At 37.2% G+C, this 25,385-nt stretch overlaps 1 protein-coding gene and 1 long non-coding RNA gene across 4 annotated transcripts; both read left to right on the forward strand.

Moving 5' to 3' along the window:
- Window positions 1-2,476: 2,476 nt before the first annotated feature.
- On the forward strand, window positions 2,477-2,810 carry LOC128856878 (uncharacterized). The gene is made up of 2 exons (XR_008453871.1): window positions 2,477-2,579; window positions 2,660-2,810. It is a non-coding gene; the product is annotated as an uncharacterized LOC128856878 (long non-coding RNA).
- Window positions 2,811-11,930: 9,120 nt separating this feature from the next.
- Window positions 11,931-25,154, forward strand: LOC128858889 (kelch-like protein 28). 3 transcript variants are annotated; one of them, XM_054095445.1, is made up of 8 exons: window positions 11,931-11,995; window positions 18,835-19,079; window positions 19,137-19,252; window positions 19,312-19,686; window positions 19,750-20,066; window positions 22,423-22,627; window positions 22,696-22,797; window positions 22,856-25,154. In XM_054095445.1, exons 2-8 carry the CDS (start codon window positions 18,866-18,868, stop codon window positions 23,033-23,035), a joined length of 1,509 nt encoding a protein of 502 aa, XP_053951420.1. In that variant the 5' UTR covers window positions 11,931-11,995; window positions 18,835-18,865; the 3' UTR covers window positions 23,036-25,154. The 3 variants fall into 3 exon arrangements, with proteins under 3 accessions (XP_053951420.1, XP_053951421.1, XP_053951423.1); XM_054095446.1 differs by having other exon boundaries at window positions 19,140-19,252; XM_054095448.1 differs by having other exon boundaries at window positions 19,155-19,252.
- Window positions 25,155-25,385: the final 231 nt, after the last annotated feature.

A 25,385-nucleotide genomic window follows, 5' to 3' on the forward strand; every position in this document is an offset into this window, starting at 1 on the left:
AAATCGAGTCTAACATGTGGCGAGAAAAAATAGGCGGTGCATTTATTTCTTCGACGGCTTATTTTTTTACCATTTTGTTACTTTTGAAATGATAAGCGGATACATAAAATTTATTACAAATTTGTTTAGGATTACATTAAAAAAAAAATTTGCGCCGAGAATTGATGGCGAGTCACGTGGGGAGGATAAATACGCATTGTGAACAAAAGGTTTGTGATGTCTTAGTAGATATGTATGCGCGCGACGCGAATAAGTTTTAATAAATTCTGAAAGTAATTCATGAAGTTTTTCATTACATACATTCATAAATGAACGTATATTTTATATGTAAATAAATGATGGTATTTGACAATATACATAATATGTATGTACATGTCAATAGGAGGTATTTGCATTCAGAAAAAAAGAACGGCTTAAGAAAAATCAACACTTATTTTATGTTGTATTTTAATTTATGGTTTATGTATTCGACGGCAAATTACATATGTATGTATGTACATTTGTGTATGAAAAACAATAATGCACAAGGGCAAGAACATCATCTTCCTTTCATATGTATATATGCATGTATGCCCAATAACCTTGACTTATGTATGTACACATGTCACAGCACATCACGTTCTTACAAGAAATCAAATACACATACGCACTAGTGAACGAGTTTCTTCCTAATAGCTCCTGGGGACGCTCAAGCATGCATGTCCTGCAGCTTATACGTGTGCGTGTCGGGTGCATGACGCTAATATCTAAAATTTTTGATTTTCATCATGCAAAAGCCGACAACAAGTATGTGTGACACGAAGCAAGTACGAGTGTCACCCGACATGCACACATTTGAGCCTGCTGGACATGCATGCTTGAGCGTCACCAGGAGCTATAACAAGTGCAAAAACAATTCTGCTCTATGCATGTATATATACCCACTTTATGTCCTAGCATATATACCTACTTGCCTTCTAAACTTCCTACAAAATAATTGTATTCATATGTTACTACATCCATGCATGTTCATACATTCATGCATATATGTGCGAGCACAGCGCTTCCTTCTTGCTTCCGTGTACTTTTGTCTTTCACCAGTCGATATTCCTAATATTGTACTTACAAAAACACAATACTTTGATAGACGCAAAAGCAACAGCAAGCGCAACGCGATGGCCGCTTTGCCACCACGCATTCTAAAATGTTCTAGAACACAACAAAAACACATACCTCACATGGGCATGTCGCCCGAAGCTAAAATCTAAGCCTAGCGACTACAAAAACAAAATACATTCGTAGACGCAGGCGCAGCGGCCACGATTCTACCAGCGACAGCGCTGAACAATTTAGAACAAAAACAAAAAGTTCATTCATAAAACGAGCCGCCCATATGCCAATTTTTGCGACCATTCGAAAATAGTCAGTATTGGAATATTTCGCGTGGAATTATTTGCCAATATTTGATAAATCTTGAATTTTTGTCATGTCGAGTGGCCGCGGCTCCGTATGTATGTATGCACCCTTATATGTATGTAAATATGTCTTCTAACTGTTCGACAGTCCGAGTTAATGCGACTTATAGCGTTTTCGTTTCTACACAAAAATGTTGCCAAAGTCGCACTTCACCCTGTGAAACTGGCACCATTTTTAAGGTTCAGTGCAGCCCTTCACATTTATAAAAGAACACAAACTGTAACCCTGAAATGCAATCAGCTGCTTTTTCGCCTCGCTAATCGGACAACGAATTGCAGAAATTTTTGGTGGACAGATTAAAATAAAAAAATAAAAGAATGCTAGATAATGAAGAAAGTCCTATTAGCAGCAAAACAGTTACAGGTAAAATGAGAATGTCTTGACTTTTCTATCAAATGTGAAAAAGTGAAAAATGCTAATTATTTAATCGATCCTTATTGGTAGTATGGACGGAAGGCGAAACGAGACTTCTGCTGGATAAATACGCTTCCTATTTGCCGGTCCCTTCAAGCAGTTAAAGACAAAAAAGGACATGTGGATGAAAATTGACGCAGAGTTCGATGGGGAAAGTTGGAAGCAGTGTGAAGAAAGGTAGAAAACCATCACGTAAAAAAGTGGCGGTAAAAAATAACAGCACTTCAGGTGCAAAACACCAAAAGCTACAATTTGAAGAAGAGCTCGAAAAAATATGCAAAATAGATGATTCCATTGAGCCGGCAGTAAAAATAAGTAGCCAATGTATGTGACAAATGGCAATGCGACAAGGAGCAGAAGTCACATGAGTGAACAAGGGAGTTGTGAAGCAGCCGTAAAGCGAAGAAGTCTATTATTACTTACTATAAACTACAAATTTTACAATTACTACCATTAAATGAAATATTATACAAGGATTAAAATTACTTATTCTTCATTTTTACATGTATGATAAAAAAAGAGGTCGCAGCAAAAGAAAAGCAAAGAAAGAGACAAACGCTGCAAGAAACTATGTTAAAAATTGCTGCTAGGAAGGAGGAAGCCAGAGAGAAGCGACACAAGGAAAGAATGGAGAAAGCTGCAAGAATCGAAAGCCTTTTGGAAAAGTGCATCAGTGAAAATAAACCAGCTTGAAGCTGTGGGCGTGTGAGGTAAGTTATTAAAGCCGATTTGAATTATGTATGCTGCTTATGATCTATTAAATGTTAATTGAAATATTTTGGTTTTGCAGGCTTCTGTAATTTAGTATAAAATGAGAGGAAGTGCCTTTCGTTCCTGGTCCAACGTTTCGCCTATTTATTTTTTACTTTGTACCTGCTTGAAGCAAATAAATATGATCTCCCTTATTTTCAATAAATACAATATATAAAACAAAAGAAAAAGTAGTTTTTTAATATTTATTGAAGTTTCTTTCAAGGTACATCTCGTTAATGCAATTAGTGCGTTCGAAAACCATGCTAGTCCAAAATTTTACATTTTACTGGCCTTAAAACGTTGCTTAACTGTTAATATTGTACAAAAAAGGGGAAATGCCGAACGAAGTTAAAAATAATTTTTTGATTTCCTCGGAACGTTAATTTTGAACATTTACTGTTTTTGAACTAACCTATTCAATGTTGCTAAGTACAAAATTTCCGATTTTCATAAACAAATTTAGGTACTTTAAAAAAACATGTCAAAAAAGTGACTTTATTTGGCTTCTTTTTATTTCGCCCAGCTCAGTAAGAACAGTGTCGCTTACTTCGAAAGGAAAATGTTGTTCCTGAACGGAAGCAGGATCAACGCAGTATTCTTTTTTCTCTATAAAATCTTGTTTGTCTATGCAAATATTATGAAGTACGCAGCATGCTAGTATAAATTTCGCTGTAGTCTCAACTTCATGAAAATCTAATCGCATAAGTTACATTTTAACAATCCAAAGGCGTTTTCAATTCGGACCCGTGCATGACTAAATTTGTAATTGTATCTCTTTTCTTGCTCAGTTAAATTCCCGCAATCCCTATACGGCGTTAACAAATAATTTCTGATCGGATATGCAGAATCCCCTAGCACATGATATTTTGGTAAACATAGCTTTGGAACTTCTTTACCAATGAAAGATAACTTCAACACACGCGAGTCGTGCACTTTACTCGCCACGCCTAAAATTTTAGATTTGCATCACATATATACATTACATATTATATGTTGAACGAATTTTTTTTTTCGGCGCCCTTGTCGAAATGTAAGTTCCGTCAATGCAGCCTGATACGTTTAGGAAAACCAGAGATTGCCGCAAACTCATTTGATATAATCTCTTTTTCAGTAGCACTTTGAGGGAATTTTATGATGTCTGACACAACATTGTTTATCTCGTTATGGGCACAAGAATATGACACATTAAACAGGTTGCTAACCTCACGTATGGTAGTTTTATTGCAGCAAAACCTACATAAGAAAATTATTTGAATTAAATGCATACACATTGGAGTCATTCCATTGTTACCATAAAAACAATAACACGTGTGTGCGTTGTACTTGTGGTCTCCCTCCTTTATAGTTCCTCCTTATATATATTAGTACGAGCTATTTGTGTATTTTGCGATTAAATCATTCGCACTTTCACGCTCAATGCGAAAATTTTGTTTAAACTTTAAATGTTAATAAATTATAAAAACATACAGTATATAAACAAGCACTGAACAGAATTATTGAAATTGTGTCTAATATTTTGCCCACTAGTTTGAGAACGGTAAGCGGAAATGGGCGAGAGATCTTCAAGAAACTCCACCCAGAAAAAAGAAAAAGCGTTAACACCATTCTTCATAGTTTGCATCTTTCCTGAAACTAGGTGGGCGAAAACTAAATCGTGCCCTTATGAAAAAATTACCTCGCGGCCTGTGTACAAGTTGACTACTTCATTTACAAAGTCATTTACGCGTAAGGAGTTAATTTTTGGATTTAAAAGCACGCCGAGCTCCTCGTCATCTGAAGAAGAGGACGACGACTCTAGGAGGGCATTTATTAAACTGTTTGCTAAAATCAAGTATCGTTTTTCCATGTCCCGGCTAACAATGTTCTTCCACCTATGACAACAATTATTTGTATGGAGGTAACTTTGTATACATATGTAAGCTCAATATTTTCGCGCAAACACATTTACCAGACAAAATACAATTTCTTTTACTGATTTTGGTAATTTCAATTTGCAAATATCACGGGCAGCTACAATATTTTAATAGTACTATGTATAGTCTCAATTTTCGCTTTTTCAATTCACGACTGCTAAAATGAAATGTCAAAAATGTGTAGACTTTATCTGTGCTGCTCGGACACAGCCGATTAATGTGAGCAAGAAAGAGTCAAATAAGGGGCTACTTTTGTTACTGATCAGCTGTTTAATAGGGCAATTATCTCCACCGTCGATACCAGAGAGGGCAAGAAATGTTGCACTTTCACATTTTTTTAGGTTTGCCCTTGGAAAATGATAAAACTACCCCTTGCATTCATTTTACAAAAGAACACAAAATTCGAAAGTGGCAGCACAGGGCAACATTTTCATGTAGAAAAGAAAACGCTATTAGATTCCTTGAACAATTCCAACGAATCACACATTTCTGTCCGCAAAGCCGCATATATGAACCCTATGATCAAAAAGTACCGGGAATGTTTAAGTGAAACATAACAGAGTTAAATGTCAGGCAAATTTACCTATATTATCTCCTTCAAACTATGACCCGTCTGAAGCAACACACATGTGCCAACGTTTAACCCAGTCCTCCAAACAGCCCCGGTAGGCCGACATGGCCTTCAGCTCCTTCGTCGTATTCTCTTTGATCTCTTTGATCGGTACAATGGCGCGTTGTCATCACGCAAAATCCAAGAATTGTTTGCTCACATTTCTGGCCGTTTGCAACATACATCATCTCTCAAAGGCTTCAAAACGGATAAATAATATTCTTTATTGACTGTCTGGCCCGATGGAAGGTACTCATGGTGGACTATGCCTTGGCAATCGAAGACAGTCAACAGTCAACATCACCTTCCCGGTTATTTTTGCTCATAGGGTATACATATCCCATCTTTTCACTGACGGTCGATCACAGTTGTTGTTTTTTATATGGATACATTTTGCGTTCGTTGAAGGCTTGTATATATTTATATATTTTCTCATCAATATGTGTATGTAAGTAGTTCAGATTTGACTAAAGAGATTAAATATAGGAATGCATATTCATATGATTATGATTTATGGCTGTTTTACATATAAATAAATTCAAAAGAAGTATGAATAATGTTATATAGAAAATAAATTTCTAAATAACAGGTATTAGAAAAACCTGAATGCACTATTTTAAATCAATTCTAATTAAACCAAATACATAAAATTAAATAAAAATATCGAACAAAGAAAAATACCTAAGGGACTCGAACCTGAGTCAAATATGGGACGATGTACTGCATACACGACACGCCTTTCACGATTGCGCTAAACTATATTTATTAATGAACTTTTCTAAATCAGTCATTTATTCGATTCGCAGTTTTATATGCACATATTCTGCGTTAGTTGAAAGTTTGTATGCGTAATTATATGCATATGTATGTGTGTATGCGCGTTTGGCTTTCTGGTCGGATATTAGAATGATATTTTCTCATCAATATAATTTGGATTTGATAAAAGAGATTAAAGACATATGCACATATTTTCTGTTTTGATTGATTTATATAAAAATCAGGTCATATCCAGAATGAACTATTTTATACCGAAAAGAAATTTCCATTTATGAAATACAAAAAAAAAAACAGTATTTTAAAGAAGTTTTAAGTAAAATAAACTCAAAAATTTTACCAAACTTTCCTGGTTTGAATTGTAAAAAACAAATGTGCAAGGAAAAAAACATGACTTCAGGACTAGAACCTGAATTAAATAGGTGCCAAAAACCAAAACGAATAATTCCGCCGACTTTAGCTTCTGCACCACAAATTAACTGTCGCGCGGCCTTCTTAATCGCAAATTTATTCGCTTCGCTGTGGGCGTGAAATAAGTCGAATCCCTTAGTAGTGTGGCGAAAAATCTTATGAAATCCCTTAGTAGTGTGGTAAACGCAGAAAAAATCTGAATTCGGGTCCTAGCGTGGTAAGTAATTTGAAAATCCCTTAGTATGAATTTACAAATTAGTACTCGAAAAACGCTCATTTAACATTTGTTCCTTCTCATTCCATTAACATTCTCTGGTATTGCTGTTACATTTTCCGCTAAAGATCAATTGCACGCTGTTAATAAACATGTAAATTTACCTCTGCAAAGATATCAAATACGCCTAAAGAAGCATTGACTTCAAAAAATTAACGGATTTCTCATCACTATAAGGTACCATCTCACAAGACTAACAATGTGAATGGGGAGAAACCTTGCATTTCATGTTTTCCCCCTGGCTTATAATTTTATTTAGCTGTTTTGCTTGCAAGCATTCTTGATATCCCTAAATTCTCAGTGTACATTAGAGATCACAAATACAATGAAATACTCCTAAATTAGATTAAGTTGAAGCGGTTGTCATGGTGACACACACTCAGACTCAGAGCAAATGGGGATGCCGCATGGGGAACTCATTCTTATTTCTCCTAAAACTAGTCCGCACTATTCAAAACTTTTAAAAGATCCCTGATTTCTGCACAACTGATATCTTTCAATTAATTAAAAAATCATCTACGTAAAACAATGCAAGACAATGGCATAGAAGGTGTGAGATTGGTTTTTCTTCTTTCTCATCTATACAGCTTCTGCAGAAGTCATACTTCTAGGCGTGACTGCTTATTAAGCAGTGCTCTTTTATATAAGTAGCTGAAATCAGTGTGCTAAAACTTGCTTATTTCATCTTAGCAGAGACTCTCTGCGTTTATCAATGAGAGTCGATTACAATTGTCGGGCGATTCTGCAAATGGTTTCATTACGCCATCTTTCATTCGCTGCTCTTACGATTTCCTCAAAGTTAAGGGGTTAGGGTTAGTCAGAGGCACATATTGAAATCTATCAGGCGGTTTTTAAATTACAGTGATGACCAGTTCAAAAAACATAGTTTTGAGAAAAACGCAGTTAAAGTTGCTTCAGCTGCTGCTAGCTACTTGCTCTCGAACACTCCAGAGCGCCCGAGCGCCCTTTGTTAACACGTTCGCGGACACTAAAAATATCAGGGAGCAGCAAAAATAGACAGTCAATTATTTTTAAAACTAGCTGTAATAACAAAAATCCGATTATACGTACAATATATTATTAGAGTAGTCAGAACATGGTCTTTTTTTATATGAAATTAATGCATCCACGACAATATAGATTATATTTTTCAACTAGGATGACGTGAATGCTATAGCATTCATTCATAGAACACATGAGAAAAAAAGGTTTATTATAATCCAACCAAAGGATAGATTTTTTAGGTGAGGAATAATATGATATCATATGATCACATCTGTCTATGCCAGACATATTTGCGTTATAATTACCAATCTCGATTGGCTTTTTCTTCAAGATTTATTATGCACGTCAATTTATTTGGGTTGGTTTTCCGTTGTGATACAAAGCACATCTCGCTTGCCTCACTAATATAGACGTTGCCCTGTCTTCTCCATATACATACAGTGCCGGTGAAAATAATAGCACCAAAACAAGCAGCTCTCTTTATTTCACAGTAAAACTTCACTAAAAGGAATTTGGTTTGCAGTGGATTTTCTCTTATCTTACTGACAATCTCGCCGATTTGGGAGAACAAAAAATAGAACTAAAATGATAACGGTTCTTCTCTAAAGAAGCAAAATTGAAAGGAGAATGCAAAATAGCGCGGTAAAAATAATAGCACTAAGCACATGTTTTTGTCGAAAAAAAGCATTTGTGCGAAAATTATCATTGGGAAACACAAGTTTTTGTTAGAAAAGGTGATTTTTTAAAAGACAAAATAGACAATTATTAAAAAAATGCTTGAGGAGGACCAAACCTTCACCGAAATAAGTCGATTACTGGGCTGCTCAAACAAAGTGATTAGTAATGAAAAGAAATTTGTCCAAAAAGTAGAGTCTCGTGGACGAAAACGTATTATGTCGCCATTACTCATCAAGCGATTAGTTAGACAGAGCAAGAATGAGCCATTCAAGCCAGCAACGGAGCTTAAAAAGGACCTAAATATTGCTGCATCTGTTGAAACCATTCGCACTCGACTGAGAGAAAATAATTTTAACGCTTGTAGTCCAAGAAAAGTTCCGCTTTGACCATTAAACACGCAGCTAAACGCATGAACTTTGTTGCTAAGCAACACTCCAATTGGCCAATGGAAAAGTAGAGAAACATAAGGTGGGCAGGTGAGAGCAAAATCGTGTTATATGGAGGGACTGGTTCTCGTAGTTATATTAGGAGACCATCAAATGAAGAATATAGACCGATGTACACGAAAAAAAGTATTAAACAGTATTATGATGTGGGCGTGATTTTCCTATTACGGAGTAGTATGAAGAGCAATTGGTTTGGAATGATCATGGATCAGCACATCTTTGTCGATATCCTGCAAAATGTAATGCTACCATATGCCGAGGATGAAATGCCATTAAAATGGGTCTTCCAGCTTGGGGTCATCCCAAGCATACGAGCAAAAAGGCTAAAAAATGGTTTCGGGACAACACCATCAACGTCATTGACTGGCCCACAGTATCCAGATCTCAACCCAATTGCGGGTTTATGGGCTGCTGTTAAAAAGGCAGTGCACATTTGCAATCCAACCAGTTATGTGGCCCTTTGGATGGTTGGAAAGGAAAGTTTGTAGAGAATTACTAGATGCCAGTATTTAATGGATTCTATGCCAAGGCGCTGTGCGGACGTAATTGCCAATAGAGGATACTCAACAAAGTATTAACACACTAGTTAAATAGCATAACTGTGGATTAAAAGTAGTTTTGTTTTACATTTTTAAGTTAATTTTTTCTTTTCGCCATTGTGGCTGAAATAGTGTTATTTTTGTTCCCGCCTTATTTTGACTGAAATAACTTATTAAGTGAATATATTTTGAAATATGCAAGAAATATGGGGTATCATCTTATTAAAAATATGTTGATGGATGAACTAATTAAGTAAAATTATTTGATGTTAAAAAAAATTGAGTTCTTTTCAAACTTTTTAAAGTTTGAATTTTGCAACACCCTCTGGTGCTATTATTTTCACCGCAGCTGTATGTTCTCCTTTTTCAATTTTTTTTTTGTATTCGGACTTTCAGATTCATTTTGCGATTGGTACGTAAGGTTCCATTAGTATGAGTTTTAAAACTAAGTAATCGATTGCTCAGTCCAGCCCTATTATAGTAGCTGTCCAAAAATAATGAATGGCTCTTCGATAAATTCCATTAGTCTCATAACCATGGAATCCACTACAGATAAGGAAAACACCTCATGTGTTACTTGGCCTTTATATATGTCTATATTGAGAGCATAGCAGTGTGTAAAAAGCTCATAGAATTTAATTCCGTACTTATTTTTCTTTGATTTTATAAATTGCCGAAAACTTAGTTTCCCTCGATGCAGAATCATAGATTCATCTAACGATAAATTTTTTCCAGGTATGGCGTTTGAAATAAACTATTTACAAGCTTCAGAAACTCGGAAATCTTAGATAGCCTGTCATTATTTGGTACGGATTCACAATGTAAGCAACGCCATAGCTGTTCAAACCTCCGCCCGGTCATAGATGCCCCGAAAATTGGATGATACTATTATAAGGTGTCTTTATTTGAGCCGCCAACAAACAAAGGCCAAAGAATATTTCCATTTCTTGAAAATTTGTTTCTATGAAACTCTTTATCCGGCAATTTTTCGTATGTACATATGTGGACGCGATAGTGAGAGCATATTTTTCCAATACTCATTTGTGCAACTAACAATTAAATACATTATTTCCGTAGACCAAATTTTACCGAAAATGTTTTTTGCAGTTTTACAATTTTTTAGATCATCAGCTATACCCATTGGTCTTCAATCAAAATGAAATTCTTGTATTTCTGCAGTATCTTCATTTCAGAGGAATGAATCAGAGGATGATGATGTTGATAAATCCATATTATTTGACGAAAATATGTTAGGGGTACATTCTCTTGAGTTTTCGTTAATTGTTTTGAGTTAATTGTCCATATTCTATCACAAAAGTCTCCATAAATTTATTGATTTCATTTCCAATTATATCTTGATCTGAATCAGAATCATCAAATAATCTCAAAATTCGCGTAGGCTTCTTACGTGAATTCATTTTTCAAAAAAGGTTTACGATAATTCAAAAAATTGATGTTATCACTTTAATCTCAAATGTCTAACAAATAATGAAATGCCTAAACATTTACAATGCACATTGTTCAAATTTTCAGAAAAAAATGTGCAGTGATAGAGTCAGCTCTCTCTGAGAATTCTACGAAATATAGATGCTAGTCATAGCATTCACGTCTAGTATTACACTTCTAGTTTACTCAATGTGCCGGCTTAAGGAAATTTGTAAATACATGGAGAAAAAATGGAATAATATGAAAGCACTTAATGAATCAAGTAGTCAATACTTTGAAATGTATATTAACTACAAAAACTTAAGGTTACATGAAATTAAATGAACAAAAATTGGCTTTAAAATTTGAATGCTATAGCATTCACGTCCGCGAAAGTGTTAATTGTGGAATAACATTAAAAGTATTTGTCGGATTCACTTCAAATTTCCACACACTATTTCTAAGATATTACGTATACTTTACGAAAATGCAAAAACAAATCCAATCTCTTGAAAATTCTGACTACCCTTAACCCCTTAAAAAGCTTACATGTTTGTAAGGCTATGCCTATGTCATTGGCTGTGTACTTATCGGTCAATTTGGCAGACTCAGTTAGTTCCCCGAATATTTGCAAGACATCATTCTTATTTCAACTGTTTCCCATATCTGCAAATAATGAAAAGTTGTAAGCATATTACTCGCCATTTCAAAAGTTAATTTACCTGCAATCAACATAGCATCTCTTCCAGTAGTTTCAATTAAAAAAATTAACAATTGAGCGCTTAGAGCTTTTACCTGCATCGCTGCAAAATGTATAAGTGAATATAAAAACTAAACTTAGTTGCTTTCTTAGCTCTTTGAAATGTTGATGCACTATTAAAAATACCGCGCACTACACCGCGCACATCTGCTAAACTACCTACTTGCTCAATTTGGCAAATACTCTTATTCTTTCATCACGCGAGACAGCAATTACTAGAAATGAAAACCATATTCCCCTCTATTAGTGTAGTTGTGAAAAAGAGCGCGCTTCGGTTGTGCTGTATTTTTACATAGTTGTAACATTGTATTAAAGCAATAACAATGTTTTAATTAGTATTTCTTACACCTGGAAGAAATATCTCTCTCATCACTATACGATTAAGAATGCCAGCCAGCTGCGCTCGCCACTCTGTAACGCTTGCAATGGTGAGATCAGCACTGCAGTGCGCTTGCTCGTTTAAGTTGAATGCGCATAGGTTGGTGGTTAGTATGAGTTCGTTTGAAAGGCGGTGAAGTTGTTGACTTCGCAACGAAATGTAAGTAATTGCACTACTAAATATCCAGTTCTTGTTTTTTTTTTTGCGTTAAATGTTAATAAATATTAAGCAAGTGCAGCGTAAATCAAGTTAAAACAACAGCATTAACGCGTTGAGTGGCATGTGTGTAGAGTCGGCCCTCCATGCTTTGTTTTTATTAAGGCCCTCGCGTCATTTGAAAGGGTGATTTTGGGGAGTTTCTTTAAAAGCGTGTAACACGGTAACGAGACAATTTTTTTTTACCATACGAGGTTTGTTCAAAAAGTTTTCAGCCTTCAAAAAATGGTCGTCACACGGGCAATGAACATGAATATAAAATCAATCTTGAAGCTCTAATTAAAAACCGTGAAATCGCTCTGAAAAATTTGTGGATTTTTTTTCAATTTTCGGATTGTCATCATCATCATTGGGTAGTTTTACAGCTCGGGTGAGCTTTAGCTTCGTTCACGATTCATTTCCATGCATCTCTTCTGATCTTCAGTAACTCTTCTCTAGTTGCTAACGGCAAGTCTACTCAGGCCGATAAGAATTTATTAGCCTTGGTCATCCTCATGATTTAGGTGCTACGAAGTTGTGTGACACGAATGATTTCTGGGGGCGGTCATCTCCCCCTTGTGCACAATATGCTCCAATCCTCGCAGTCTTTGGAACTTTACATACTTCACGATGTCCTCGCCATTACTTAGCTGTAGCAATTCTTCATTGTAGCATATCCGGTAGATATCATCTTGCAGTCGTAACGTACCAAATGGCCTTCGCAGCACTTTTCGCTCGCATACTCCTAGACTCGATTCATCTGTAGAAGTCATTGTCCAGCCTTCATGGCCATACACCCTTCATGGCCGTATTATTGACTAATATTGACGTAGTTTGTCATCTCTCGTAAGAAGTTGAGATTTTAATAGTTTGGTATGAGCGAAATATGGTCTCTTTCCCAGACGACGACCAGTTACTTAAATGAATGTGTGACCCTCGAAGCGGTAAGTGTCAATTACTATTTATTTTGGCTGTTTTCACTCCACACTGCTTGACATATTCAGGTATTTGTTTTTTTTTCTGCATTTATTTTGAGTCCTGCGGCACCTCAGCACCTTTGTCGCTGTAGAGAGAAAGTTTGGCCAGAAATTTTTTATTTCGCGCGATTACCGCGATGTCATCGGATAAAATTTATGGACATAATTTGAAAATTGGATTTATATTTTTTTATTACCTAATAAGTTATTGCTTCATTCGAAAATAATGATCATTCAAACACAAAAAAAGAGAATTTGTCAAAAGTTTTGAAAATATTGATGAGCTACCATTTCTTCGTGCGATATGACGGCGCACAACGTGTTAAAACTGGTATTCAAAAGAAAAAACCCGTAGTGTAGTGAGATCTTTAATTGCATTTGTTTGATTGTGTATAATGTTAATTTATTTATACAAATACAAAAGGAACCCCCACAAATTTTCCATCAATCAGCTGTAAAACATTGCATTAATAAAAATTAAAAAAAATAAATAAATAACAAAAAAAATAAATACATGCAAGGAAAATATATAATTATCACTCAATTCATATAAAATTACAGTAATACTATTTGATGGGGTGTGAGCCCTCCCACTACCCAAACTACGAGGGGAATTCAAATAGTTCCAGAAGTGAAAATTTTGTTTTTATTTAACCTTCCGTTTCGATATTTGTTACTACCGAAAGTCCAATACACTTTTAGATTTTTTATAAAGCTTATTTCTGGTATGGCTTGAAAAATTAAAATACAAATTTATTCCTCAAAAGTGATATTGTCACCTTCAAAGTGCTCCTCAGAAACTCTAGCCCATTTATGCTAGCATTTGATCCAGCTCTCCAAACATTTCTGGAACTTTACCATCAAAGCCGTCTTCGATTTAAAAAATTTGTCCATTACTTCCTTTCGACTATTGAAACGCATTCCACGTAGTTGTTCTTTGAATCTTTCAAGCAGAAATCAATCGCAGGGAATGATATCAAGTGGATCAGATAAATTCGATGGTTGTTGAATGATATTCGCTTCGATCTAGGTCAAAAATTCGCGAATAACGATGACACTATGCGATGGTGTGTTTTCATGGGCCGAAATTCACGAGTAATGTTCCCACAAACCCCTTCTTTTTTGTCGAATTTCTTCACGTAAACGTCTCATAAATCTCCTTAGTACTCCTTATTATCAAACTGGTAGCGAGGATGTGGCAATAAAATGGTGCGGAAGCGCTAGTTGGATTCTGGATGAATCACCACTTCAACTAACCAACCAATCAACTGACTGACCTTCTCGCAAAAATTCGTTTTGTACAATGCATTTGTAAGCCATAAAATCTGTGAGTAGAGCATCGGTTTCTTTCTTGACTAAAAACGATGTGGTTTTTTTGGTCTCGGTTCATTCGAAGCTCACCACTCACTCGTCTGATTTCTGGATTGCGTGTCGTTATCATAAACCTACGACTCGTCACCAGTAATAAATGTTGGGGTGGTTACAGTCTTCAAAATAATGTCCTTGGCGATATCAATGCGGTCCCTTGTTTGTATGAAATTCAGAGACCAACTTTGCAGCAACAGGGACCAACTAGCAGAAATACACCTGGAGGTTTGCCATTGCCAGCCGAAGTGCGAATAGAATATCTTTTTCCATCAATTGGAGTTTTGTATCTGGGGTTTGGGACCTATGCACTTCCGATTGGTAGTGATGATCCAACCCATTCTTTTTCTGCTTTTTCTTAATTGGCGCGATAACCGCTTATGCTTTTTAGCCGAGTTTAATAAAGTTGCACAGTTGAACACACCAAGTAAAGCCAAGTGCTTCTCCACCTGATCTTTCGACTAACGCGCCGAAGCTTAAGGATGGATTTCAAAAAAATTTTGTGGAAAAAGATTTATCGTGGTTTTTATATACCATTGCTTAGTTCCTGAAACTTGACAACCTTTAAAAAACCGCTTAGAAAAAACAATAAAATTTCAATAATAAAACCTCGAAAGTTATTGAATGCTTTTAACATAAGAGTCTAATGAAAAAACAGTATTGACAGTATTGAAGTAATCGTCAGTATTCGAAATCGTTGTGGGCTCTGCTTTAGCTAAAAACTGCTTGGAATATCTGGAAGAGTGACGTCATGTGAGTGCAGTCCGTGAGCCAGGTGCTAATTTTTGTCAATCATTTCCTCTCAGTCGATAATTGGTAAACTACCTCAGATAGTTGCATTATGAAGGGTTGTGAACGTCAGCTGCGGCTCCGAGGGTGGGTTGAGCAGTTATAGCCACCCTCGCACGTAAAAAAAAACATATTTTTAGTCATTTCCTCACGATTAAAACATTGATCAAATTAAAGTTAGACTAATATTTTGAAGAAATAAAATCGTCAGCTGATTATAAAGTGGTGGATTATACGTCAGCTGGTCACACAAATATAAAAAAAAAAAAATATTTTTTCAGTGATTTCCTCCCAAACGAAAATTTATCAGATGATAGTTTATGTATTGTTTTTAATAAATAAATAAGTCAGCTGGCTATATGTAGGTGGAATGTGCGTCAGCTGATGCCCTGAAGGTGTAACGTAGGAGCTAGTCGGAAACATTTATAGCCTAAGTACATGTATCAGCTGACGAGTTTTCCCCCAACATACTGCCAGCTGATTTGTTTTATTACTTACAGGATCATTTCAACAATCCGCACAAACATTTCTTTTCGGGAGGAAATGACGTACTTGAAGTTATTCAACATTACATTTAATGTGCAAACTGAAATGTATAATTTTATGGCAATGTTTCGATTAAATCAAATTTTTTATGGGAAATTTCCGATTCTTAAGAATAGAAATAAATAAATATTTTGTTAAGCAAATCAACTAATTTAAAATTTTTCAGTACTTAAATCAATAATCTTTAAGATTTAATACAAAAAGTTATTTAATTATGTTTATTAATTTAATCATTTTCATTTTCGCTTCTGTTCATCTCACTTTCTTCTCTTTCTGACTCACTGTCAGAGTCGCTGTCAGAGCGGTTTTCCACCATGTCTTCATTATCGTCATCTGTTTAAAAATACAAAAAATAATTTAGGATACATGTTAAAAAAAAAAAAAAAAAAATTTTTTTAAAATTCTTACCTTCTTCTGATTGAGTTATTTGATCAATGGATGTTGGTAACTGAGTACCAGAAAACCACATGAATTCATATCTGTTATTTATTTATACCCAGCCATAGTCAGAAGGCTCATTGACAGTTGGTACTTTCAGGTGTGCTTGAGACCAAAGGTGGTAGCATATGCCGATGACTTGGTCCTGATGGTCTCAGGTCCCTTCCCATCAGTAATGGCTGAAATTCTGGAAGGTGCACTGGCTACACTCAGCAGATGGGCCGCCAGTTGCGGTCTCAGAGTCAACTCTGACAAAACGGAGTTGATGCTATTCACCAGAAAATACAAGCCCCCACCTTTTAAGCTTCCTAGACTTAACAACCAGTGTCTTACACTTTCATCGGAAGTCAAGTATCTTGGTGTAATACTTGACCCCAAGCTCCACTGGAAGCCGCACATAGAAACTCGAGTTAAGAAGGCTAATATAGCCTTCTACGCCTGTAAATCTATGTTCGGCAAAAAATGGGGCCTCAAGCCACGTGTCGTACTTTGGATGTACAACTTAGTGGTTCTGCCAATTTTGACATACGGTTGCCTAGTTTGGTGGTTAGCTCTTCAGAAGGGCTACAACTTCACTAAATTAGAGAGAGTGCAGAGAACTGCATGTGTAGGCATCACTGGTGCCTGTAGGACATGTCCCACCGCTGCGCTCAACGTTATTCTCCACTTCATTCCTGTGGATCTGCAGGTTAAATCCATTGCTGCTCAGAGTGCTATCAGACTGAAGGAGTTTGGCCTTTGGAGACAACTCCCTGTAGGGCATAGCAGCATCTTGAAGCAGATCTCCCCTTCCTTCTCTGATATTCGCACCGACCTCTCCATCCGCAAACTGTGCTTTGAGGGTTGTGCTAGGGCTATCTTTTCGAGCAGGCAAGATTGGAAAGAGGGGAGAGTTGTTGCGGATATAGATGCCTCTGTTTTCACTGACGGATCCAAAATGGAGTCTGGAGTGGGAGCGGGGGTCTACTCCAAATCAGCCAGCATTTCGGTCTCCTATAAACTGCCGGAGACAAGCAGCGTCATTCAAGCAGAGGTCTTCGCGATCCTGCAGGCATGCAAAATGCTTCGGGATCGCTGTTGGGAGGGAGACATTAAAATTTTTTCCGATAGCCAAGCTGCAATCAAGGCACTGTCGTCGCCGTATTGCAGCTCTCTTCTCGTGAACTCATGCAAGGAGGAACTTAAACGCCTCGAACGTGCAGGAAACATTTCCCTCATCTGGGTTCCTGGGCACAGGAATATAGAGGGAAATGAAATTGCCGATGAGCTTGCCAGGAAGGGGGCGGCAGAACCAAATCCAGCTGCCCTCTTCTCAGACATCGGTATCCCCTTGACCGTCGTTAAAGGGAAACTACACAACTTCTTTCTAAGAAAAGCGCAAGACAGATGGAGGTCTGTCTCATCGTGTGCCATTTCAAAAGCACTATGGCCTCAATACGATATAAACAGAACGCTTAAGGTGATGGGAACTCCCCGCCATTCAATTTCCAAACTCATTGCGGTGATCACTGGCCACTGGGTGATCGGCACTCATGCGGAGAAGCTTGGAATCCCGTACAACCCCCATTGCAGAAGCTGTGGGGATCCTGCAGAGAAAGAGACTGTGGAACACTTTCTCTGCAGATGTCCGGCTTTGGCGGCTAGGCGCTTGAGATTCCTCAGCGTCCCCTTTGGGGATGACTTGATGGAATTCTCCAGCCTAGATCCCTTTTCTCTCCTCCGATACATCAACAGCACTGGGTGGCTGTAGACGGTCTTATCTCCTCCCTTAATCCTTTCACAGGTAGTGGTCCACTTTATGGTATCAAAACGGCACGTAAGTGCTACTTGTAGTGTACCTGGGGTACTCTTGCCATCTTACCTACCTACCTAAGAATCGGAAAGTTCCCATAAAAAATTTGATTTAATCGAAACATTGCCATAAAATTATACATTTCAGTTTGCACATTAAATGTAATGTTGAATAACTTCAAGTACGTCATTTCCTCCCGAAAAGAAATGTTTGTGCGGATTGTTGAAATGATCCTGTAAGTAATAAAACAAATCAGCTGGCAGTATGTTGGGGGAAAACTCGTCAGCTGATACATGTACTTAGGCTATAAATGTTTCCGACTAGCTCCTACGTTACACCTTCAGGGCATCAGCTGACGCACATTCCACCTATATTACATATAGCCAGCTGACTTATTTATTTATTAAAAACAATACATAAACTATCATCTGATAAATTTTCGTTTGGGAGGAAATCACTGAAAAAATATTTTTTTTTTTTCATATTTGTGTGACCAGCTGACGTATAATCCACCACTTTATAATCAGCTGACGATTTTATTTCTTCAAAATATTAGTCTAACTTTAATTTGATCAATGTTTTAATCGGGAGGAAATGACTAAAAATATGTTTTTTTTTTTACGTGCGAGGGTGGCTATAACTGCTCAACCCACCCTCGGAGCCGCAGCTGACGTTCACAACCCTTCATAATGCAACTATCTGAGGTAGTTTACGAATTATCGACTGAGAGGAACTTGGTCGTGAAAATCTGTCGCTGGCTTACGGACTAGTGTCTTTAAGTGGTACCCTACCACAACTTTCAAACTATTGCCTTGGTACCTAATATAATTCCTTCCTTCACATCTATCGAACTTTTCTCCTCCTACATTAATAATCACTTCTCCGCATTTGCTTAGAGCTCATCATTCTCCATACACCTTGACAAACATGCGAAGGGTATCTAGTGATGGTTCTTGCTCGGTGGCGTCATCTCCGCGAATATTTGCGCACTCATCGTCAATGGATACAGCAGCATCTTTCACATACTCTGATGAATCTTCGAGCACATTTGCTCCGACTCTATTGGATGATTCTGCAACATCAGGCATTTATTCCGATCGATCTCGAGAAATATTCGCACACACTTCGGTAGACCTATCAGGTATGTACGCCACTTGGCATCCACTAAAAAGTTATTTCTAAGAAAGTTTGAATTTAGCAGCGGCACTTATCTCAGATTACACTTTGGCTAGAGCTGATCTGCTGGAGAGCGAGGCACGGTGTGAAATAGCACGCCAACGCATCACCGATTATGAGATTAGAAATTTCATGCAGGTAAGTCGGCTCTAAGTAGACTGGTATAAAACCTACTTCGCATTTTCTATTTCTTACAGGTATACCAAAGTCCGGAATTTCTTGATTTTCACTACGAACACTTGCAGCGCATCGTAGAGAATGATGATTTGAACGTGAACTCTGAGGCAGATGTTTTCCGGGCAATCATGCGTTGGTATAAAGAAGACACAAAAGCGCGTCAAGAACACTTACCAAATTTGATTGGCTGTTTGCGGCTCACACAATTCGATGTCGAATTTTTATACTCGAACATCAACACACTGCCGGGCTGTGAGCTTCTGGTGAATAGAGCAGTGGAATGGCTGCTTCGCCCATCAGCGCGCTCCAATATAATGCTGCGTTTCACAAAACCTCGGAAGGTTCTGCAAGCAGAAGAAGAAACTTATTGGTATGCAGTCCAGACGCGAGGAGACGTAAGTGCAAGAGGAGGTGACTTTTCTCTTTCAAAATGTCGTATAAAATAATTTAAATTTTAGCGCAGATTCGCTGAGAAATGTGTTTTGCGCTACAGCAAAGTGGATGGTGAATGGCAGAAGTGGGCTGAAATAAAATTGGAGCGCAGCAACTTCGGCGTAGTTCAAATGGATGATAGCATTATCTGCATTGGCGGCTTGGGACGTAACAACAGGCCGAGCAATCTTGTTAGTCGATACAATCTGAATACCCACACCTGGGAGCAAATGCCGTCAATGGAACAGCGTCGAGTTTACTTGAGTGTAACGCTTTTGGATGGCAAAATTTATGCTTTTGGTGGGCAGGATGAGAAATACCAAGCACTCAACTCGGTGGAAATGTAAGTTTTGTCCCACATGCTTAGGTTATGTTTGGTTGAATGGCAGGGCAAGACAGATAGATAAATATATGAATGTGGTTTGTACTTCGACCTCATATTTTTTTGTGCGCTCTACTCGTCACAGTATTTTGAATGAGGTTCCCTTACTAAACTTCGGATAGAGCTATGTTGGATTGAGCGTATGTGCCTCTCCTCTGGCTGCAGTTGGCCAAGATGTCTCAACCTTCTCCGCGCTACAGCGCTGCATTAGAGATTGATCGCAGAAACGACAAGAGCCCGTAGACCGAATCCCGAACATGTGCAGATGACTTGGCAGTCTGCAGTGACCTGTGAGGATGCACGTGAGCATTCTCAGTTTATCCTTGAGGAGGGTTATCAGTTTTATAAACCTCTTTTGATTGTGCCCTCCCAGTAAGGATTTTGCCTCGCGTAGCCCCATTGTTTGGTGCTAGCAAATCTCCATTAGCATTAGCTCTTCACTCTTGAGCTTCTCCTTGATAGTGTGTTGTCCCATGGTAAGGAAGGGCTCGGGCCCTATTGGTAACAAGGCCCCTTTCTCGCCAATGCGTTCGCTACTTCATTCCCAGTTATATCTCTGTGTTCAGGGACCCAAATTAGAAGGATGCAATTGTACAGAGTAAGAAGATGCTGTTAAGCCTAAAGGCGTGTCGGTGTGAAGGCAAAAACTCTGGAATCTATACTAAAACGTGCATTAGGGAAACCTGGACAAATCCTACCATTGACACAAAAGCCAAACATAACATCTAAAATTTAAAACTCAAACCTAGAAGTGACGCTAATTTTAAGACAGAGGTAAGGTCGCGAGACATGAAAGACCACTTGAAACTTATTTAGAAACATTTAAGACAACCAAGACCGCGGTTGAGAGCTTTACTATTTTGAAACTGAGCTAAAGATTTAGATTGAGACTAAGAATAAGACCGAGATATGGACCAATACCAAAACCAAAACAAAGTTAAGGCCTATACTAAGGCCAAACCAAGACCGAAACCAAAATCGCATCTTATAGTACGACCGAAACCGAGATCAACAGCGTAAATTAAACTCAATGCCGAATCAAGGTCAAAGTAAAGATCAAAACCGAAACTTAAACTCAGATCATCATAATCAAAGCTAACTTAGATCAGTGCGGTCGGCGTAGCCGAGTGGGCTGGTGCATGACTACCGGTCGAGAGTGCGTAGGTTCAAATTTAAATGTAAACCATAATGAAAGACCAAAATAGAATAGAAATAGTGTTTTCTAATAGCGGTCGCCCCTAGGCAGGCAGTGCAAACTTCCATGTACATTTCTGCCATGAAAAAGCTCCTCATAAAAAGCATTTGCCGTTCGGAGTCGGCTTAAAACTGCAGGTCCCTAAATTTGTGAAACAGCGTCAAGACGCACTCCACAAATAGGGGAAGGAGCTCGGCCAAGCACGCCAGTTATTTATTTACTTCTTATCTCATTGTAAAGGCTAAAGCACAACCAAAATTGAGGTGAAAACAAAACCGCGGGAAAGTAAAACCATGAACTAACAGATCCAACCGGGGCATGAAACACCAAATGATAGAAAATTTTGTATCTAAAACCAGACGCCCCCGGCAGGCAAACATCTCAGTATATTTCTGTCATGAAAAAGCTCCTCACAAAAGACCATTCGTTCGGAGGCAACACAAAAGTGTAGGTCCCTCCATTTGTGGAACAGCTTCAAATGACCGCAATTTATTTACAAATATAAGAGCAGCCAAACAAAATTAAGAACGAGACCGATACTAACGCCAAAACAGAGGCCAAGATCATGACGAAGACTAAGACCAAAGCTAAAGCCAGCCCAAAATGAAGATCAAAACCAAAAACTATTCGCGATGCTTGTTAAGACTAAAACCAGACTTGGATTAAGACAAAACCGAAAATGGAAGACAAGACCAAGATCGGAACTGTGATTAAAAATAAAATTGAGACCAGGGCTAAGATCAAACAAATACTGAAAACAAGACCAAGGCAAGGCCCAAACTGAGACTCGTATCAGTACGAAGACCTGGAGAAGACCTAAAGCAATTATTAGCAAGACAAAAGCTGTGGTGAATACCAATAAGTAAAAACGATACAGAGCGACATCAGCATTAAGACCAGCTCTCTGGTCCAGATAAATGCCAATAATAAAAGAAAATCTTGGGCAAGTTTAGGATCAATGCCATGACAGAGAAATGTTTAGATACCTATTTAGTTAAACAGTTCCATGAAGGTTGGCATTTGATGAATACTGCGCGAGTCTCTCTTGGGCTACAGATCATTTGCCTTCAATCTCTTTCATCCACTTCCCTGCATTTAAGTTTCATATCCAAATTTTTTCAGGTTCGATACTACAGCTGGTTATTGGCAAACACTTTCCAGTATGTCAATACGGCGTGCGGGTACTGGTGCTGCTGTTTTGGATGGCAAACTCTACGTAATTGGCGGCTTCAATAAAACGCACTTAAGTGTGGTCGAACGCTATGACCCAGTGAAGAATGTCTGGGCACAATGCACGGATATGAACGATGCGCGTGGGTGGCCTGGTGTAAGTGTAGAATAAAGTGGATTGCTAATGAACTAAAAGTTTAGTTAAACAAAAATGTTACTTCTTAGGTAACTGTACATAATGGACAAATCTATGTAGTCGGCGGTTGGTTTAATGGTGCACTGAGATCGGTGGAACGCTATAGTTTGGAGAACAACAAATGGTTTAAAGTAGGGTTTCATATGTGTGCGTACTTTTAGTTAGTAATTGGTTCTAATTTCCCTACAGATTTCCGGTTTGAATGTTGCGCGTGGCAGTATTTGTGCGGTGTCTATGAATCAGGAGTTGTGGGCGTTCGGCGGCTATAGCGAAGGGGTACTTAAGGACAATGTGGAAGTGTACGATGCGGAAAATGATAAATGGATTGAAAAAAAGATGCTGCCGGAAGCTGGCAGATATGTGCATTAAGTGATGGATATCACATATACATACACAAATTTAGGGTTTCTAATATTAGCTGAATAACTTACAAAAGGATTCGTCTTAGGAAGGTTAAGCTTAGGAATTAAACTTAGGCAACTTTAACAGAGGGCGATGTTTTATTATTTGTTTTAAATATTATTGACCCCTGAAGAGAGAGTCTGTTTAACAGTAAGCGCTATTTTGGGCGAATTAAGCAAGTTGGGTGTTCTTAACCATATAAACAAAGTCGAGAGCTCGGAAAAAAAATTAAATTCAAAAGACCGCCTGCAAAAATAAAATTTTGAAAAATGAACACAACTTTTGAGCTACTTTGGACTTGCACTCTTGCAATATAATTCAAAAGGCTGTAAACACTCGGATATTTTCTAAAAATTCTGATTAAAAAATGTAAAATTTTTGATGGGAATTAGTGCATTTCTTTTTAAATTTGTGTAAAGTTCGAAACTTAAATTTATATAGTTTTTTGAAAAATCTACCAGATATTCATAAAAAAATTGTAAAATAGAATGGAAAACGAAACTGTCCAAACTTGTCAATAGTTATTTAATGCTGTGCAGGTATAGTGCAGCATTTAAAAAACTGGGGATCATTCAATCTGAAAGGAGAGAAATGCTACAGCATTGAAAATAGTGGAAGTGGCTTCCACTGGTTGGGGTAGAAATAAGAACTTCACTTCACTTGATATTTCTTATTAGCTTTGGCTTAAACGGGAAAGAAACGACTAGCGTGCTATGAGGAGCTCAACCAAAGTCGGTAGACGATTACTGCGACCATAAAAAAAAACATAATTTTAATGTTTATATATAATATATTACAAAATTTTTATATTTAAGAATTTTCGTAATAAGCATTTTTCTTTTTAAGAAGTTTCTAATAAGGATCGCCTCTCGGCAGGCTATGGCAAAAACTCCGAGTGCATTTCTGCCATGAAAAAAACTCCTCATAAAAAGTCATCCGCTGTAAGTCAATTCTATTTGTGAAACAGCTTCGAACAACTAAAGCCAAGAATGAAACCTGTTCGATACTAGAACTAAGACCAATGGAAGCCCAAAATTAATGCAAATGAGATCAAAGCCAAAACCTATCCACGACTACTGGCAGGTCTAAGACCCAGACTTGAATTGAGACAAACACGAAAATGGAAAACAAGACGAAGGTCAGTACTGCGATTAAAACTAAAATCGATACCGAGGTTAAGATGAAAAAAATACCAATACGAAGACCAAAACCAATTATTAGTGAGACAAAAGCTTAAATAAATACCAATAAGCAAAAACGATACAGACATACTTCGCTATAGAGACCAGCTATTGGGTGAAGACGAATGGCAATAATAAGAGAAAATTTCGCACCAGACACAGAAAGTTTTAGATTTTTATTTAGTTAAACAGTTCCAAAAAGCTCCTCATAACACAACTGCGGGTTTTGTCGAACAACATCAAGACGCACACCACAAATTCAAGAAGCAGCTCGGGCAAACAGCCAAGAAAGGATGTAGGTGCTCGAAACAGGCATTAGATCTATGCTCTAGTGAACTTTTTTCTTAAAATTTCATGCAGAATCTGAATTTGCGATATTGGGTGGCTCTAATGAAGTATGGTATTGCATAAAGCTGGATGAAACCTTTGGAGAATAGGCAGGTGGTATGAAAAAATGTCAAAGAACTAAAATCATTATAAACACATCTGCCATTCAAAGGCGGTTGTAAAACAATATCAAGGCGCTTATCACAAAATTAGAGGAGTAAAAAGAAATTACGTAGTTTTTTTATTTTAATAAATAAAAATTAGCTACGCAAAATTGTAATGGTTAAACTACTGATATGTAAAAAAGATGTTTAAAAGCAATAGCATTGGACAGGCAAATAAAAATGTATGTGGTTTTTTTATTTCAGTTAAAAAAATCATCTGGCAATTCTATTCGAGATTGTTATACTTTAATGAGTACTATGACTCTGTGTAACCATAAATTAGTTAATAAATAAAATACATACTACCTTTTTTTAACTAAAATGTAATTTTAGTATTTTTATTTTAGTTGAAAAAATAGTCTGGCAACCTTATTCATGGTTGTTATGTGCATACCGCAAATTACAAAACCACATCGTTAAAGGTATGAATAAAAGTTTAAAAATTTTATTGGATTTTAAGTAGTTGAAAAAATCATCTGGCAACTCTATTCGAAATTATTTAATGAGCAAAGTGTATAATTCTATGAAGAAAAAATTTGTTATAAAATAAAATTAAATATTTGTATTTTAGTAAAACAAATATGGTCTGTCAACACTATTTAAGGTTGTTATAGTTAAATATATGTATAGCGTCCATTGCAAACT

Source organism: Anastrepha ludens, chromosome 3 (assembly GCF_028408465.1).
Source record: "Anastrepha ludens isolate Willacy chromosome 3, idAnaLude1.1, whole genome shotgun sequence".
NCBI lineage: Eukaryota > Metazoa > Arthropoda > Insecta > Diptera > Tephritidae > Anastrepha > Anastrepha ludens.

Coding starts and splice junctions, on each gene's coding strand:
- LOC128858889 (XM_054095445.1), top strand. CDS start 18,866: ATGCGAAGGGTATCTAGTGATGGTTCTTGCTCGGTGGCGTCATCTCCG. Junction 19,253..19,311: donor AGATTAGAAATTTCATGCAG/GTAAGTCGGCTC, acceptor TATTTCTTACAG/GTATACCAAAGTCCGGAATT. Junction 19,687..19,749: donor CAGTCCAGACGCGAGGAGAC/GTAAGTGCAAGA, acceptor TTTAAATTTTAG/CGCAGATTCGCTGAGAAATG.